The sequence below is a fragment of the Pristiophorus japonicus genome, chromosome 18, assembly GCF_044704955.1.
Source record: "Pristiophorus japonicus isolate sPriJap1 chromosome 18, sPriJap1.hap1, whole genome shotgun sequence".
In the NCBI taxonomy this organism is placed as follows: domain Eukaryota; kingdom Metazoa; phylum Chordata; class Chondrichthyes; family Pristiophoridae; genus Pristiophorus; species Pristiophorus japonicus.
Window position 1 is genome coordinate 27,076,907 of NC_091994.1, and position 14,370 is coordinate 27,091,276.

At 41.2% G+C, this 14,370-nt stretch overlaps 1 protein-coding gene across 1 annotated transcript in view; it reads right to left on the reverse strand.

Annotated features, from left to right (window-relative positions):
• unc13a (unc-13 homolog A (C. elegans)) overlaps positions 1-14,370 on the reverse strand; it is a 471,750-nt gene that overhangs the window by 186,910 nt on the left and 270,470 nt on the right. Inside the window, exon 14 of the mRNA XM_070859800.1 lies at positions 3,119-3,190. Within this exon, the coding sequence (XP_070715901.1) occupies positions 3,119-3,190 (72 nt within the window). The remainder of the gene's footprint in view (positions 1-3,118; positions 3,191-14,370) is intronic.

Sequence of the window (14,370 nt, forward strand, 5' to 3'; positions counted from 1 at the left end):
CCCTCGAGCCTGCTCCGCCATTCAACAAGATCATGGCTGATCTGGCCGTGGACTCAGCTCCACTTACCCGCCCACTCCCCATAACCCTTAATTCCCTTATTGGTTAAAAATCTATCTATCTGTGACTTGAATACATTCAATGAGCTAGCCTCAACTGCTTCCTTGGGCAGAGAATTCCACAGATTCACAACCCTCTGGGAGAAGAAATTCCTTCTCAACTCGATTTTAAATTGGCTCCCCCGTATTTTGAGGCTGTGCCCCCGAGTTCTAGTCTCCCCTACCAGTGGAAACAACCTCTCTGCCTCTATTTTGTCTATCCCTTTCATTATTTTAAATGTTTCTATAAGATCACCCCTCATCCTTCTGAACTCCAACGAGTAAAGACCCAGTCTACTCAATCTATCATCATAAGGTAACCCCCTCATCTCCGGAATCAGCCTAGTGAATCGTCTCTGTACCCCCTCCAAAGCCAGTATATCCTTCCTTAAGTAAGGTGACCAAAACTGCACGCAGTACTCCAGGTGCGGCCTCACCAATACCCTATACAGTTGCAGCAGGACGTCCCCGCTTTTGTACTCCATCCCTCTCGCAATGAAGGCCAACATTCCATTCGCCTTCCTGATTACCTGCTGCACCTGCAAACTAACTTTTTGGGATTCATGCACAAGGACCCCCAGGTCCCTCTGCACCTCAGCATGTTGTAATTTCTCCCCATTCAAATAATATTCCCTTTTACTGTTTTTTTTCCCAAGGTGGATGACCTCACACTTTCCGACATTGTATTCCATCTGCCAAACCTTAGCCCATTCACTTAGCCTATCCAAATCTCTTTGCAGCCTCTCTGTGTCCTCTACACAACCCGCTTTCCCACTAATCTTTGTGTCATCTGCAAATTTTGTTACACTACACTCTGTCCCCTCTTCCAGGTCATCTATGTATATTGTAAACAGTTATCCCAACTCTGTGCCTCCTATCTGCCAACCAGTTCTCTATCTACGTCAGTACATTACCTCCAATACCATGTGCTTTGATTTTGCACACCAATCTCTTGTGTGGGACCTTGTCAAAAGCCTTTTGAAAGTCCAAATACACCACATCCACTGGTTTCTCCCTTGTCTAATCTGCTGGTTACATCCTCAAAAAATTCCAGAAGATTCGTCAAGCATGATTTCCCTTTCACAAATCCATGCTGACTTGGATCGATCCTGTCACTGCTTTCCAAATGCGCTGCTATTTCATCCTTAATGATTGATTCCAACATTTTCACCACTACTGATGTCAGGCTAACCGGTCTATAATTACCCGTTTTCTCTCTCCCTCCTTTTTAAAAAAGTGGTGTTACATTAGCTACCCTCCAGTATATAGGAACTGATCCAGAGTCAATAGACTGATCACTAATGCATCCACTATTTCTAGGGCCACTTCCTTAAGTACTCTGGGATGCAGACTATAAGAGCCCGGGGATTTATTGGCCTTCAATCCCATCAATTTCCCTAACACAATTTCCCACCTAATAAGGATATCCTTCAGTTCTTCCTTCTCATTAGACCCTCAGTCCCCTAGTACGTTCGGAAGGTTATTTGTGTCTTCCTTCGTGAAGACAGAATGAAAGTATTTGCTCAACTGGTCTGCCATTTCTTTGTTCCCCATTATAAATTCATCTGAATCCGACTGCAAGGGACCTACGTTTGTCTTCACGAATCTTTTTCTCTTCACATATCTATAGAGGTTTTTGCAATCAGTTTTTATGTTCCCGGCAAGCTTCTTCTCATACTCTATTTTCCCCCTCTTAATTAAACCCTTTGTCCTCCTCTGCTGAATTCTAAATTTCTCCCAGTCCTCAGGTTTGCTGCTTTTTCTGGCCAATTTATATACCTCTTCCTTGGATTTAACACTATCCTTAATTTCCCTTGTTAGCCACGGTTGAGCCACCTTCCCCGTTTTATTTTTACTCCAGACAGAGAGGTACAATTGCTGAAGTTCATCCACGTGATCTTTAAATGTTTGCCATTGCCTATCCACCATCAATCTTTTACGTATCATTTGCCAGTCTATTCTAGCCAATTCACGCCTCATATCGAAGTTACCTTTCCTTAAGTTCAGGACCCTAGTTTCTGAATTAACTGTGTCACTCTCCATCTTAATAAAGAATTCTACCATATTCTTCCCCAAGGGACCTCGCAGAATAAGATTGCTAATTAGTCCTTTCTCATTACACATCACCCAGTCTCGGATGGCCAATTCTTTAGTTGATTCCTCGACATATTGGTCCAGAAAACCATCCCTAATACACTCCAAGAAATCCTCCTCCACTGCATTGCTACCAGTTTGGTTAGCCCAATCAGTATGTAGATTAATGAGGTAACATTTTAACCTCCTACTTGAACTAAATCCACCTGTTTTGGGAGGTTACTATTACTCCCAATATATTCTTAAGTTTGGTCATGTTCTTAAACTTTCTTTTTAGAAGTAGGTAATTCCTTTCTCCACCAGAAAAATTGAACTACAGGGTATAAATGACCATCTACACTTTGTGGAGAAGTCTTTCTTTTATTCGTTTTTGAGATGTGGGTGTCGTTGGCAACACCAGCATTTACTGATCGTCAAGAGCAATTAGGGATGAAGCTGGTGAGCTGCCTTCTTGAACCGATGCAGTCTGTGAGGTGAAGGTGTACTCCCACAGTGAATGTACTTTTTTTGCAGTGGTTTGGTACAATGAAGTGGCTTGCTAGGCCATTTCAGAGAACAGTTAAGAGTCAACCACATTGCTGTGAGTCTGGAGTCACATATAGGCCAGATTGGGTAAGGACGGCTGATTTCCTTCCCTAAAAGGACATTAGTGAACCAGATGGGTTCTTAACGACAATCAGCTTTTATTTTTATTAATAAGCTTTTTTTTTTTTAAATCCCATATTTATTTAATTAACAGAATTTTGAAATTCCCCAGCTGCCGTGGTGAGATTTGAACTCTTGTCTCCAGATCATCAGTCCAGGTCTCTGGGTTACTAGTCCAGTAACATAACCACTATGCTACCTCTCTACAGATGACCCAAAAATTTAATTTTTTTTTGAAAAAGAATTTATATTTGGCACAAAATCATACAGTAATTCATCTTACCAGTTCTTCATCATTAAGAGTACGAGTTGCCAGTGCAGAAGTGATGCCAGCTTTTCTTGACTGTACCAAAGACTATATATAAATAAAGAGATAAATTACCTTTACATTAAAAGACATAGCAAACACTTTTTTCCTGGCAAATTGTGTTTTTTTAATAGCTAATATTATGCAATAAAATATTAGAGACCCCAATCCCCCAAAATGGAAGCAACATTACTTATTCAACAACCAGCAGAACCCTATAGCCAGCAAAAACCTTAACTGCTTAAGCATTTTAGCTTATAAACAATTCTATAACAAGTACTGTATTTTTACATTTAGTGTGTAAAAATAGACTTCTTACAAATGATTTTTTTTTAAACAAATATGTGAGACTAGGTATACTGTTGTGTAATGATTACCTGAAGATGAAAATGTGACTCATCTCTATATATCAGCTGAAAGAATACTAAAGTTTGATGCTAACAGTATTGTATGGATGCTGTATTTGGTATAAGAGTGAATTTCAATTAACTGATAAAAAGATAATCCATAAGAAAAGATGTCAAAAAAGAGGACAGATCTCAAGGGCTCAAGTTTCGGCCTGAGTTGCTCCTATTTTTTTGGAGCAACTAGTTTAGAATGGAGCATCTTAGAAATTGCAATTCTCGGCATTTAGTTTGCTCCAGTTCTAGTGAGTTAGAATAGTTTCATTTTAGAACAGATTTTTTTTTCCAAAACGGGGCGTATCCATCCACTTATGCCTGTTTTGCAAGTTTAGGCTGCGAAAAGGTACTCCAAACTAACTTGGAATGGAGTAAGTGTAGATGTCTGTGCGCTCAAAAAAACCTTGCCTATACTTATAAATCAGGCGTAGGGAACGAGAGATGGGGGGGGGGGGGGGGAGGGGGGCGGGAAGGGAAGTTTACAAATATTAAACACTTCTCTTTTACAAATAAAGAGCCATCATCAATAATAAATGATAAATAAATCAATAAAACAACCAATAAATTAATTTTTTTTAAATCAATAAATAAAAAATTAAGTTTCTACTCACCTACTGCAGCACCGAGAGCTCTCCAACAGTGTGCTGGAACTCCCCCAGTGTCTCTCTCTCTCTGTTTCTGTCAGTGTCTCTCTGGGTTTCTGACAGCGAGGGGGGGGGGCGGGGGAAGAGCAGGGGGAGGGGAGGGGAGAGAAGGAGGGGGAAGGGGGGAGAGGAGAGGAGGGGTGAGGAGAGGAGAGGAGTGGGGAGGACTGGGAAGGGCTGAACGGGAGGGTAAACGGGAGGGAGAGATGCTGAACGGAAGGGAGGGAGGAGGCTGAATGGGCCCCGCTGCCGCCACCGTTGAAGAAGAAGCCTGGCTGCCGCCGCCAACACTTCAGCTGGGGCCCGCCCCCAGCGAGATGCCGGGTGGGCAAGAGAGGAGAGAGGAGGGGGGAAGGGGGAAGGGCTGAACGGGAGTCGGGGGGGCAGGCTGAATGGACCCCGCCGCCGAAGAAGAAGCCTGGCCGCCGCCGATACTTTGGGCGGGGCCCACCCCAGCGAGATGCCGGGCGGGCGGGCCCCGCCGACGACGGGGAGGGAGCAGGTGGAGAAGGGAGAAGGGCTGAACTGGGGGGGGTGGAGCTGAACGGGAGGGGAGGGAGGCCCGAGACCCGATCTTCGCCCGGGGAGCCCATTTGGCCAGGGCCGGCATGCTTCAGGCCCCTCCCATGCAGCCTCAGGGGCGAGCAGCTACTGCACATGCGCGCACACTCTAGCGCACATGTGCAGAGGTCACGGCACTGTTTTCAGCGCCGGGACTTGGCTCCACTCCGACCCCTTGTGCTGCACCACGCCAAGCACGAAGACGTCCTGAGGAGACCGGGGAATCACAAGGTAAGTTTTCAGCGCCCTTTTTATTCCAGAAAGTCGGCGCGCCTTATAAAGATGCGCCGTTTTTACAGAGGGCGGAAACTTGGGCCCCAAGTAACTAATTAAGAATGCTTCGTGACAGAAAGCCCCTTTCCTATAGCAATTAGATTGCCACCTGTGTTCGTTTTGCTTGATATTTCAATCATATTATTCACTCCTTTAGAATCTGTAAAACCTGACATCATTTTGGAGTATGAACGTAAGAAACAGTTCCATTATTGCACCAGTAGCTTCCAGAATGAACTTCAGTCTAGAAAGACCCAAAAAATAGTATTTTTAGTTAAACATTGGATAAAGTGAGAATTGAGAATAGGGCGACCCCACAAGAAAGTGTTAGTTAAACATTGCTTGGCACATCATAAGGAATCTACATTTTGGGGCTACAATTAAGAATTTTAATATTCACTGGTATTTTAATCACAATTAAACAACATCTTTAAAACTGCATAGCTGGCAAAGGCTTCTGAAAGTTGCTTGGTCATTGATGAAGCTATGTTACTGCCCTAATCATCTGATTTGATTCAATCTATTTATTTTGATTACAAATAAATATTCTGCACAAAATAAAAACATCGGAAGAAAAGATGTAATTAGAAGTAGGAGTGCATGAACCCTGAATTGAGATGACCCAAACAAGGCAGACATATAATGTGGTACAGGTCCTTGTAGACAAGGCCAAAAGTGTCAATTTTTGTAATCATTGCTGTCAGGCTGCTCATCAAATCTAACAACTCAATAAAATAAAATTGTATCACAAGTAAAAATCACAAAAGTCCATTAAATCCTTGGCTAACTTTATGACAACTCCTTTCTTGCTCCACTGTAAAACCTGACACTTTCAGCATTTTGTTACAATAGGATTTAGATCAAAAATATTGCCGTCAAAAGTTATGCCTCTGAAATGTAGTATCCAAAGTGATATTTTATAAGCTTGAAGTTATCAGGTTACTGCAAATTTCATTCTGTATGAGAAGTTAAGAAACTGAACAATTAATGTTGCCTGTGGGGAATTCATACCACTTTACATGACCTGGTTTAGTTCAGTGTAATTTGGTTCATGGTCTGTTCATCACTAATAGATCTTCATCAGACCTAGATTAGACCACATGTAAAGCACTTACCATAGCCTGCACAAAGTGAATGCAATGATGAAATAAATTACAAAACATTAATACATGGATTTAAAAAACATCTAAGGCTTGACATTGAACACAAACCACAAGGTCAGTTATCATGGACACCATTGGCAAGATAGGAATAACTGTTGTATTCACATAACTACATTTCTGATTCGTGTGTAATTTTCAGCGAATTGTTTTAATCTTTGTATTTTACACGCTTTTGTTTTTATTTCATAATTATTGAACAGAAAAATTAAAAATAAATGTTTTTTATTATCTCCCTTAAGGAAGAAGATTAATATTACTGGCACTTAAACAAATCATTTTCTACTGACTCATCATATGTGCAATTCTTTGCTGGATTGCAAATAAATATTCTGTTCAATACTATCCTGTTGATTCAATTTGAGATGTATTAGCTGCTTAGTGGTACATTCTTTGATGTACACCCCTATTTAGGAAATTCTATTATAGTCCATAGTCTGTCTGTGTTTGTTTCATTGATATTTAAATCAAGATCTATTAGAACATGCTAAAAGGCTTTAAAATAATGTGGTCAATTATTAAATAATGCCATTAAGCAAATTTAGCCATTGCAACATCATGGCACAATCTTAAAAGTTATCAAAAAATATTTATAAGTATTGCCCTGCTTAGAAACAAGCTTTAAGCCAACTGTTTTAATATATCAAATGTTAAACTATCGGACTTCTATATGTCTTTTTAAATATTTTCCATAAATGAATAACAATGTCAACTAATTACATTAATTTGTTTAAAATTAAGTTGTAAACCCCTTCCACATTTTAAGTTTGTATTTAGTTTGTTTTTCACTTTGAGATATTTCTATGCTATATAACATTTCCTAGTCGAGTGGAATAGCATCTAACCTGTACCCAGGTTTCTTAAACCATTTTGTTAGTAGGTTCACTAAAGTGGGGCAGAGAGATTTTTCTGCTGATTTTACCTCTAAACCCTATGGGAAAACATTTGATCTTTTTCTACTTTTCCACCAAGACTTGATTGGAATCAAAAGGAATGGTCATGCGAAAATTAAAGTCATAAACCTGTGTTCTATCTCTCAGATACACAGCACCTTTGTTTGCAATCCACCCTACCACTGGGACATCTTTGATTCATTCAAATTTGAATATCCCAATAGAATCAGCTGAATTCAACTTTCACAATCTGACCTATGCACAGAATCCTAGCCCTATTTCTGAAAAAATAAAATGTCACAATGTGTGCTATATGTCTTCTTGTTTTGACTACAATCTAAGAAAACACAGATAAATGTGATGTTTAATGTATTTAATGTGTGTATGATTAATAGCATTAGTTACTTCCTTGATGTCAAACTGTAAAAATAATAAAATTGATCGATATTTTTCAATAAATATTTGCATTTAAGCTATTTAGCAGTGTTAATTATCAATTTATTAATTTTAGGAGATAGGAATGCCCATGAGTCTGACACTTTCACAATTATCACAATTTTATGCACCTACATTAATCAACTCAGCCAGACACTATGCATGAGTGATCTAAGGAGAAGCATATGGAAGAAGCTACATTAAGAATTTAAGTATTATAGGATGGCTCATGGAGTTAGACACAAAGCATCAGTAGTCTTGAAACAAAACACAAACAGGAGCTAGGCATTTAGCACCATTATATGAAACTAGTATGATCGTGGCTTGCTTGAACATTATATCTCACTATTTTTAAATTTACAGAAAGACAAAATAAGTCAGAAAATTTAACCTGTTATGCCATAACAAGCATGCTACTACTCTTATCTGCTGTATAGAGCAAGTGATGGCATCTTTCCAGGGTAGTTACCATACATTCATTGGAAATAACAGTTCTTAATTGTCAAAAACGAGCATTGAAGCCAGTTCTGAACCTCAGATTATATTACTTTCTAAACAGGTATGGTAAAATAAAGTGATTTCCATCGACATGCAGTAAGTCTACAGATTGTGTTATTAATAAAAAGATATTAGGAGACATCATATTACTGGTATATTTCTTAACACGCTATTGTGATCACTTCACTGGGCCGATTTGAACAAATGGTTCCGGTCACCATCACACTGCCATTTTATATAATATATATAAAAATAGGTGCTGAAGCAGAGGCTCTTTAGTTGAATCCTTATTAGAAGAAAAAGAGATAATCATCACAAACTGTAAATATCTATTACAAATTAACTTTTGCTGAAAGCGTACTGGTTTATTCAGTAGCTTTTACACATTCTACTTTGATGGGAATGTTTAGAATAATTGCTGCCAAAATAAGCGTGGTTTTCAGCTGCAAACAAATCTCCTATGGTCAACAACTTTAACCACCCTCTGACCAGTTACTGGTGTTTTATTTTATGCGTCTACAAGCATGTCTTATCAGCATGAGCCAACCTTGTGAATAGTTTTATAGCACTGTACACAATTAGTACCTTCCAAACCCAATTTTTGTTCAAGATTTCAGTGAAACATAATCACAAACGTTTGATATTTTAAAACATTTGTTTTTTGAAAGGGTAAAACAAATCTGCCAACTGAAATTGTTTTCCATTAGCAATAAAACACAGCAATTTTTTTGTAGCCAATATTTAACATAATTTGACATATTTTGTGCATGAAAGTGCCACTTAGAATGAGAGTTGGGAGTTTATCCAAATTAATGGTCTCAACAGTTAACTTTATTATTGATTTCTTCCACTTCCCATTCCACCTTCCCGTCTGTGTTACACACCCACCCTTAATCCAAGGTTGGGAAAGAGATCTGCTCCTAGCCATCTTTCACTGGTCCTGTGTGACTGGCCATTAGGACTGTAAGAACATTCAAGGGTGTGCAACCCTGTAATTTCCCTCTTTTTCTATAGAGTAATATAAAGTAGTATTGACTGCAAATTGATTTTGGTAATATTAGCAGATGGACACTTAACATGATCTCATGACATTCTACTGTCTATTATTCCAATAGAGTTGTTAAGCCAGTTAATGCCTCGGTTAAAATAGTGGACAAACAAATGTAAGAAGCCTTTGTCCATAATAATCAACAACAGTCATTTCTAGCACCTAATCATCCCTCTGTATCTCCCAACAGCATATTGCAGCGGGAACTCACTAAGCTAATGCCGTAAAGGAAAACATTGAGTTACTTCTTTGCAATTGTATTTTCATAAACATATATTTAGAAAGTGCACAATAGTTCAGCAAAAAACATTTTTAAAACTTGTGTTGTTAATTGATGCCAAGTTCAAATCCAATGATGTGGTTAAATAGATTTACAACTGGAAATCCCTAGAAATGTTAAATCAATTAAATTTTGAAATTGATTATTTACGTAATAATCACTTTTGATTCTCAACTTTGCTATCTTGTTCTGTTTGTTCAAAGTCCCATCCAAGCTGTAAAAATACATTTGTTTTAAAAATGTTGCGAGTTGACAGTTCTTTGATCAAAGAGCAAAACCATACATTATCTCTCACTATCTGACATGGAGCTGTGCAATTGAAATAACAAAAATACAGCATGCTCTAAATAGATCTCTTTTGTCCAGCAAATATAAGTAGAGGGTATACCACAATGCTCAGTGTTTAAATGGAATAATTTAAATGCCCGCACACACACTTGACATTTTTATTTAACACGATTTGCATTGTGGTAAGCACACATTATATAAAGGGCATTTGTAAAGATTGTAATAATTACCTCAGCATTTAATTACTCTGTATTGTGAAGCTAAGGCTTCGCATTTATCCTCTCAATATTAGTAATGAGAATGTTTGGGGTAGGGAACGTATCATTTTGGTAATCACCATAGAATCGGTACAGTGTGTCAGCCAAGCATGGCTCAGAAAGGCGCTTTAGTCTCCAGTCTCAACCCGGGGTCTTACAGCAGCAAAATCATGTTCGAGACAAAGTTTCTCCAGATTGTGTTTCGTTTTGCTGTGGACTTGTGCTCACTGTAGATTGGACTAAAACTGATAAATGTTCAACTCGCTTGTTAACACAGAAGGCCTTCGAATGGTAGAAGGAATCGAATTTAGTCAGCCCAAGAAGGGTGTCAAGAAAGCCTTGACTAAAGCAGCAGCAAAGGGTGGCAAGAAGCAGAGAAGGTCGAAGAAGAAGAATTACTCCATCTACAAAGTTATGAAGCAGGTTCACCCTGACACCGGAATCTCCTCCAAAGTCATAAGCATCACTAACTCCTTTGTGAACTATATTTTTGAGCGCATTGCAGGTAAAGATTCCCATCTGGCCCATTATAAGCAGTATAGTATTAGGCAGTCCCTCCTATCGAGGATGATTTATTTCCACACCAAAAAGGGATGAGTTCACAGGTGTTTCAATGAGATACCTGACTTTCTCGGTCCTGAACTACATAGTGAAGGGTGGAAGATGCCTGTGCATGAATTCTTTTAACATGGGATGGCCATTGCACACCACACAGGCTGGACAGAGCTAGGTCTTGATCCAGTGGCAAGAGTTAACCAAGACGACTGGCGACCAAGCTCTGCTGCACGGACCTAGTGCGCACACATACTCCTACTATCCACAGATCGCAATGTGGGCTGGCCCGTGCTGAACTTGGGCCCTCGCCTCTTCTAGGCCCCAAACCCTCGCCTCTCCTGGGTCTCGATCCATTATAAGCATCGCACCATCAGCTCCCATGAGATCCAGATCGCCATGCGCCTGCTGCTGCCTGAGGAGCTAGCCAAGCCTGCCATGTTGGAAGGGACAAAGGCAGTGACCAAGTACACCAGCTTCAAGTAAAACGCCACAATGTATTGAAAAAAGCACAAAGGGCTAGATTTACTATCCATTGGCTATGAATGAGCCAGAAATCTAACTCGAAGAAAGTGCACTGAGAGTTCATTCTAACTCCATTGATCATTTCAGCGCAATTTTATTTAGTGTACTATTTTTTTTTAAGTGTGATGCATTAATATTAATGTAGAACAGAGCAGCTAATCTGATTACAATTTGCTATAAAGCTATTTAGTCACTTTTTAACCAGCAATTGGCATGAATGGGTTATAAATAATGCACAATAGGTAAACACAACTATAGAGTGAGCAAAATTTTAATGCAATAGTTAGAACAAGGAATAGGAAGGCCAGGCTAACTGACAATACCTTATTAATTATAGTTGACTGCTTGAAGAAAAAAAAAAGAATGTCTTTTTACAGGTTTGAAGGGCAGCCAACAAATAAGCAGCAAGTCCAACAGGCATGTGAGCCAATCCGTGCCAGAGTCAATGCAGTATCTCATACATACCATGTATGGGAAGATATGAGGATGAATGTGTATATATCTCAGTCACAATTCCCTTACCGAACAATATACAGGTATAAAGGATATTTAATTTACCTTGAAATATATCGGTGTCATTTACATTTATCCTACATAGCTATAAATGCTTTCCATTCATGTCAATGGCAATCCAAGGAGGAAGATATGTCAGCCTTGGTTTAATGGCTATTTCACCAAACAGTAGTAACCTGACATTATTCATTAATGTGATGTAAGTATAGCACAAAATACAGATAAAGGCTATGGAATAGAGGAAATGCAAGGGGTATTAATAAAAACACACAAAATTGCATCTGAAGAAGCCTGTTCTGTAACTGAAAGGAGTCTAACTGACAATGCCTTATTAATTATAGTTGACTGCTTGAAGAAAAAAAACGAATGTCTTTTTACAGGTTTGAAGGGCAGCCATCGAATAAGCAAGCAAGTTCAGCAGGCATGTAGGCATTTTATTTTAGCAATGTGTGATGCAGCATTTTGCTGCTCCCATATCATTGCATGCAATGCACTGTTCTTTTTTTTGCAATAAAGGCAACATTCAACAAGTGTACGACTGGAACGGGTCATGTAATATCAACCCCCTCACTCAAACAATAAAGGTGGTCATTGAGTGCAAGACAGTCCATGGCCCAGGTGATACAGAAGATTATGCAGACTTAAACGCTCAAGGCTACAAATTTGGTAGAGCCTCGAATGGGGCAGTAATTTTGGAAATCTTGAAAAATTAGCGCCAGGCGGTAATGATTGTGCGATTCCCCTAAATTGGCTGTTAGCACTCCAGGAAAGAATTGGAGCACAAAATTAAGTGGTAATTACCTCAGTAGGGCACTACAGGGGCTCTACCAGTGGAGCGATAGTGAATTGCAGTGCAATGCAATCGGGAATGATCCTTCACACTGGCTCCTTCCAACTCTCAAAGAGCAGGTTGTATCATTGTGCAGATCCTCATTATCAGCATTGCTGGCTGGGAAGGCGACCTTCAACCAACTCTATCCCCTGATCGTAATAGCCGATTCCACTCCCAGGGAGAGCGCTCATTGTTTCACAGTCGAGGCATTGATCGCAAGAGTGGAGCAACGGAGGGCAATGCTGTTCCCGGACACTGGAAGGACGCCATTGCCCCAGGTCTTCAGAAAAATGTGGAGGGAAGTGGCCCAGGAGTTCACGGCCGGTAGTGTGGTCATCCGCAGTCTGACTCAGTGCCGGAAGAAATTCAACGACCTCACTCAGATCATGGTGAGTAGATGCTTCAACAGGTCCTGCATACCAGCATCTGAACCTCAGTCTGTACACACTGCACAAACCACCAAACATCTGCACCTACTCAAACTCACATCTCACGCCTTGCCTACAATTACAGCTATTCAACTATGGCACGCATATCACCCAAACATATAGCTGGACTCTGACTCATACACATTTGTTTCTCTTGCAGGCCAAGATGGCCCACAATAGGAGGGAGCAGCAGAGAACAGGCGGGGGTGATGCGCAGCTCCAGCAGCTTTCAGACCTTGAGGGGCAAGTGCTGTGACACATTGGGTAGCAGGTGATGGGCACTGTGGCTGTCGGCGACATCGACCCTGTTGGAGGCAACAACGGTATCTTCACACCTCTCCTTCTCTCATCCCACTTTCTCCTCACACCACAAGCCTTTCTCACTTTCCAGCACTTGATAATGTCTGCATTCCTTGCTCCATTCCTGCCCCCACCGTAATGGAAGGCTTGTGCCTTTATGCAAACAGAAGACCAGCCTGTCCCTGAGCCTTGCACTGAGAGTCAGGAAGGAGAAGAAGGGTCGCTGCATCTCTCATCCGCAGACACCACCTCTGATACTGCCACTACACGATCTTTAGAGGCAAGTTTAGTAAACAGGTCTGCACTGGATGATGCACTGGTGATGAGCAGGCTGCAGCAAGGCCAGGGGGAAAGGGTAGCTCGGGAGCCAGCGCCCCAGAAGGCGAGAGTGTGTATGAGTTCTGCTGCACAAGACTCAAGATGAGGACCCCAATGGGGTAGCATTCACAATAAGGGTGATGGCCATGCACTCAGAGATGATGGGTGCAATGACAAGGGTGCCCGAGAGCCTCTTGGCAATGGTAAAGGCCATGGAGGAGTCCACCTCCAACATTGCACAGAGCTCTGCGCCCATCACTTCCACTTTGCAGAGGATGGTGGACTCCCAGAGAGACCGTGCGGATCCAGATATGATGATGTATGTCATGGACGATGCAGCAGGTTCTATTGCAGCACAGGCGGAAGCCACGCAACGACTTAGTGCTGTAACGCAATGTTTACTGGCAGAAAGTCCAGACTGCTCTTATGCAGTCTCAGCTGGATGCCATGCAAGCTCTGACTGATGCCATCATCATTGGGTCCACCACATTCCACCGGAGATCTCACGGTGTCGCAGCAAGCCACCAACAGATTGGTAGGGATGTTAAGGTGCTGCCCCGGGGGAGTGGCAGCGGGTCGGTGAAGTAGGAAGCTGCTGTTCTCAGGATGACAGCATTCCTGATCCCACCACTGCCACTCTGCCATTGCACTTGTCGCTGCCTGTCATTCAGCCAGCCCAGACTGCCACCGCTCATCCTGAAGTGGCGCAGTGCACAGCCGGGCCTTCCAGGCCCAGAGCTGGTCGAGGACGTCCTGCAAGGCCATCTGCAGTCTCTGGCACCAACACTCAGCAGCCTTCCACCAGCCCTGCTGCAGCCACTGGGGAGACATTACGTAGGAGCAGATTAGAAGGCACTGTAAAGAGGGGAAGTAAGGGTTTGCACAAGGTGATTAGTTAATATTGTTGTTCTGTATATGTAGTTACTGAATTTGGATAAATTTATTATTAGAATGTTGTAGATTTGCTGCTGTGTCTTATTTCAGCTTTAGGGTGTGGTATGGAATGAGAAATTGATGGAATG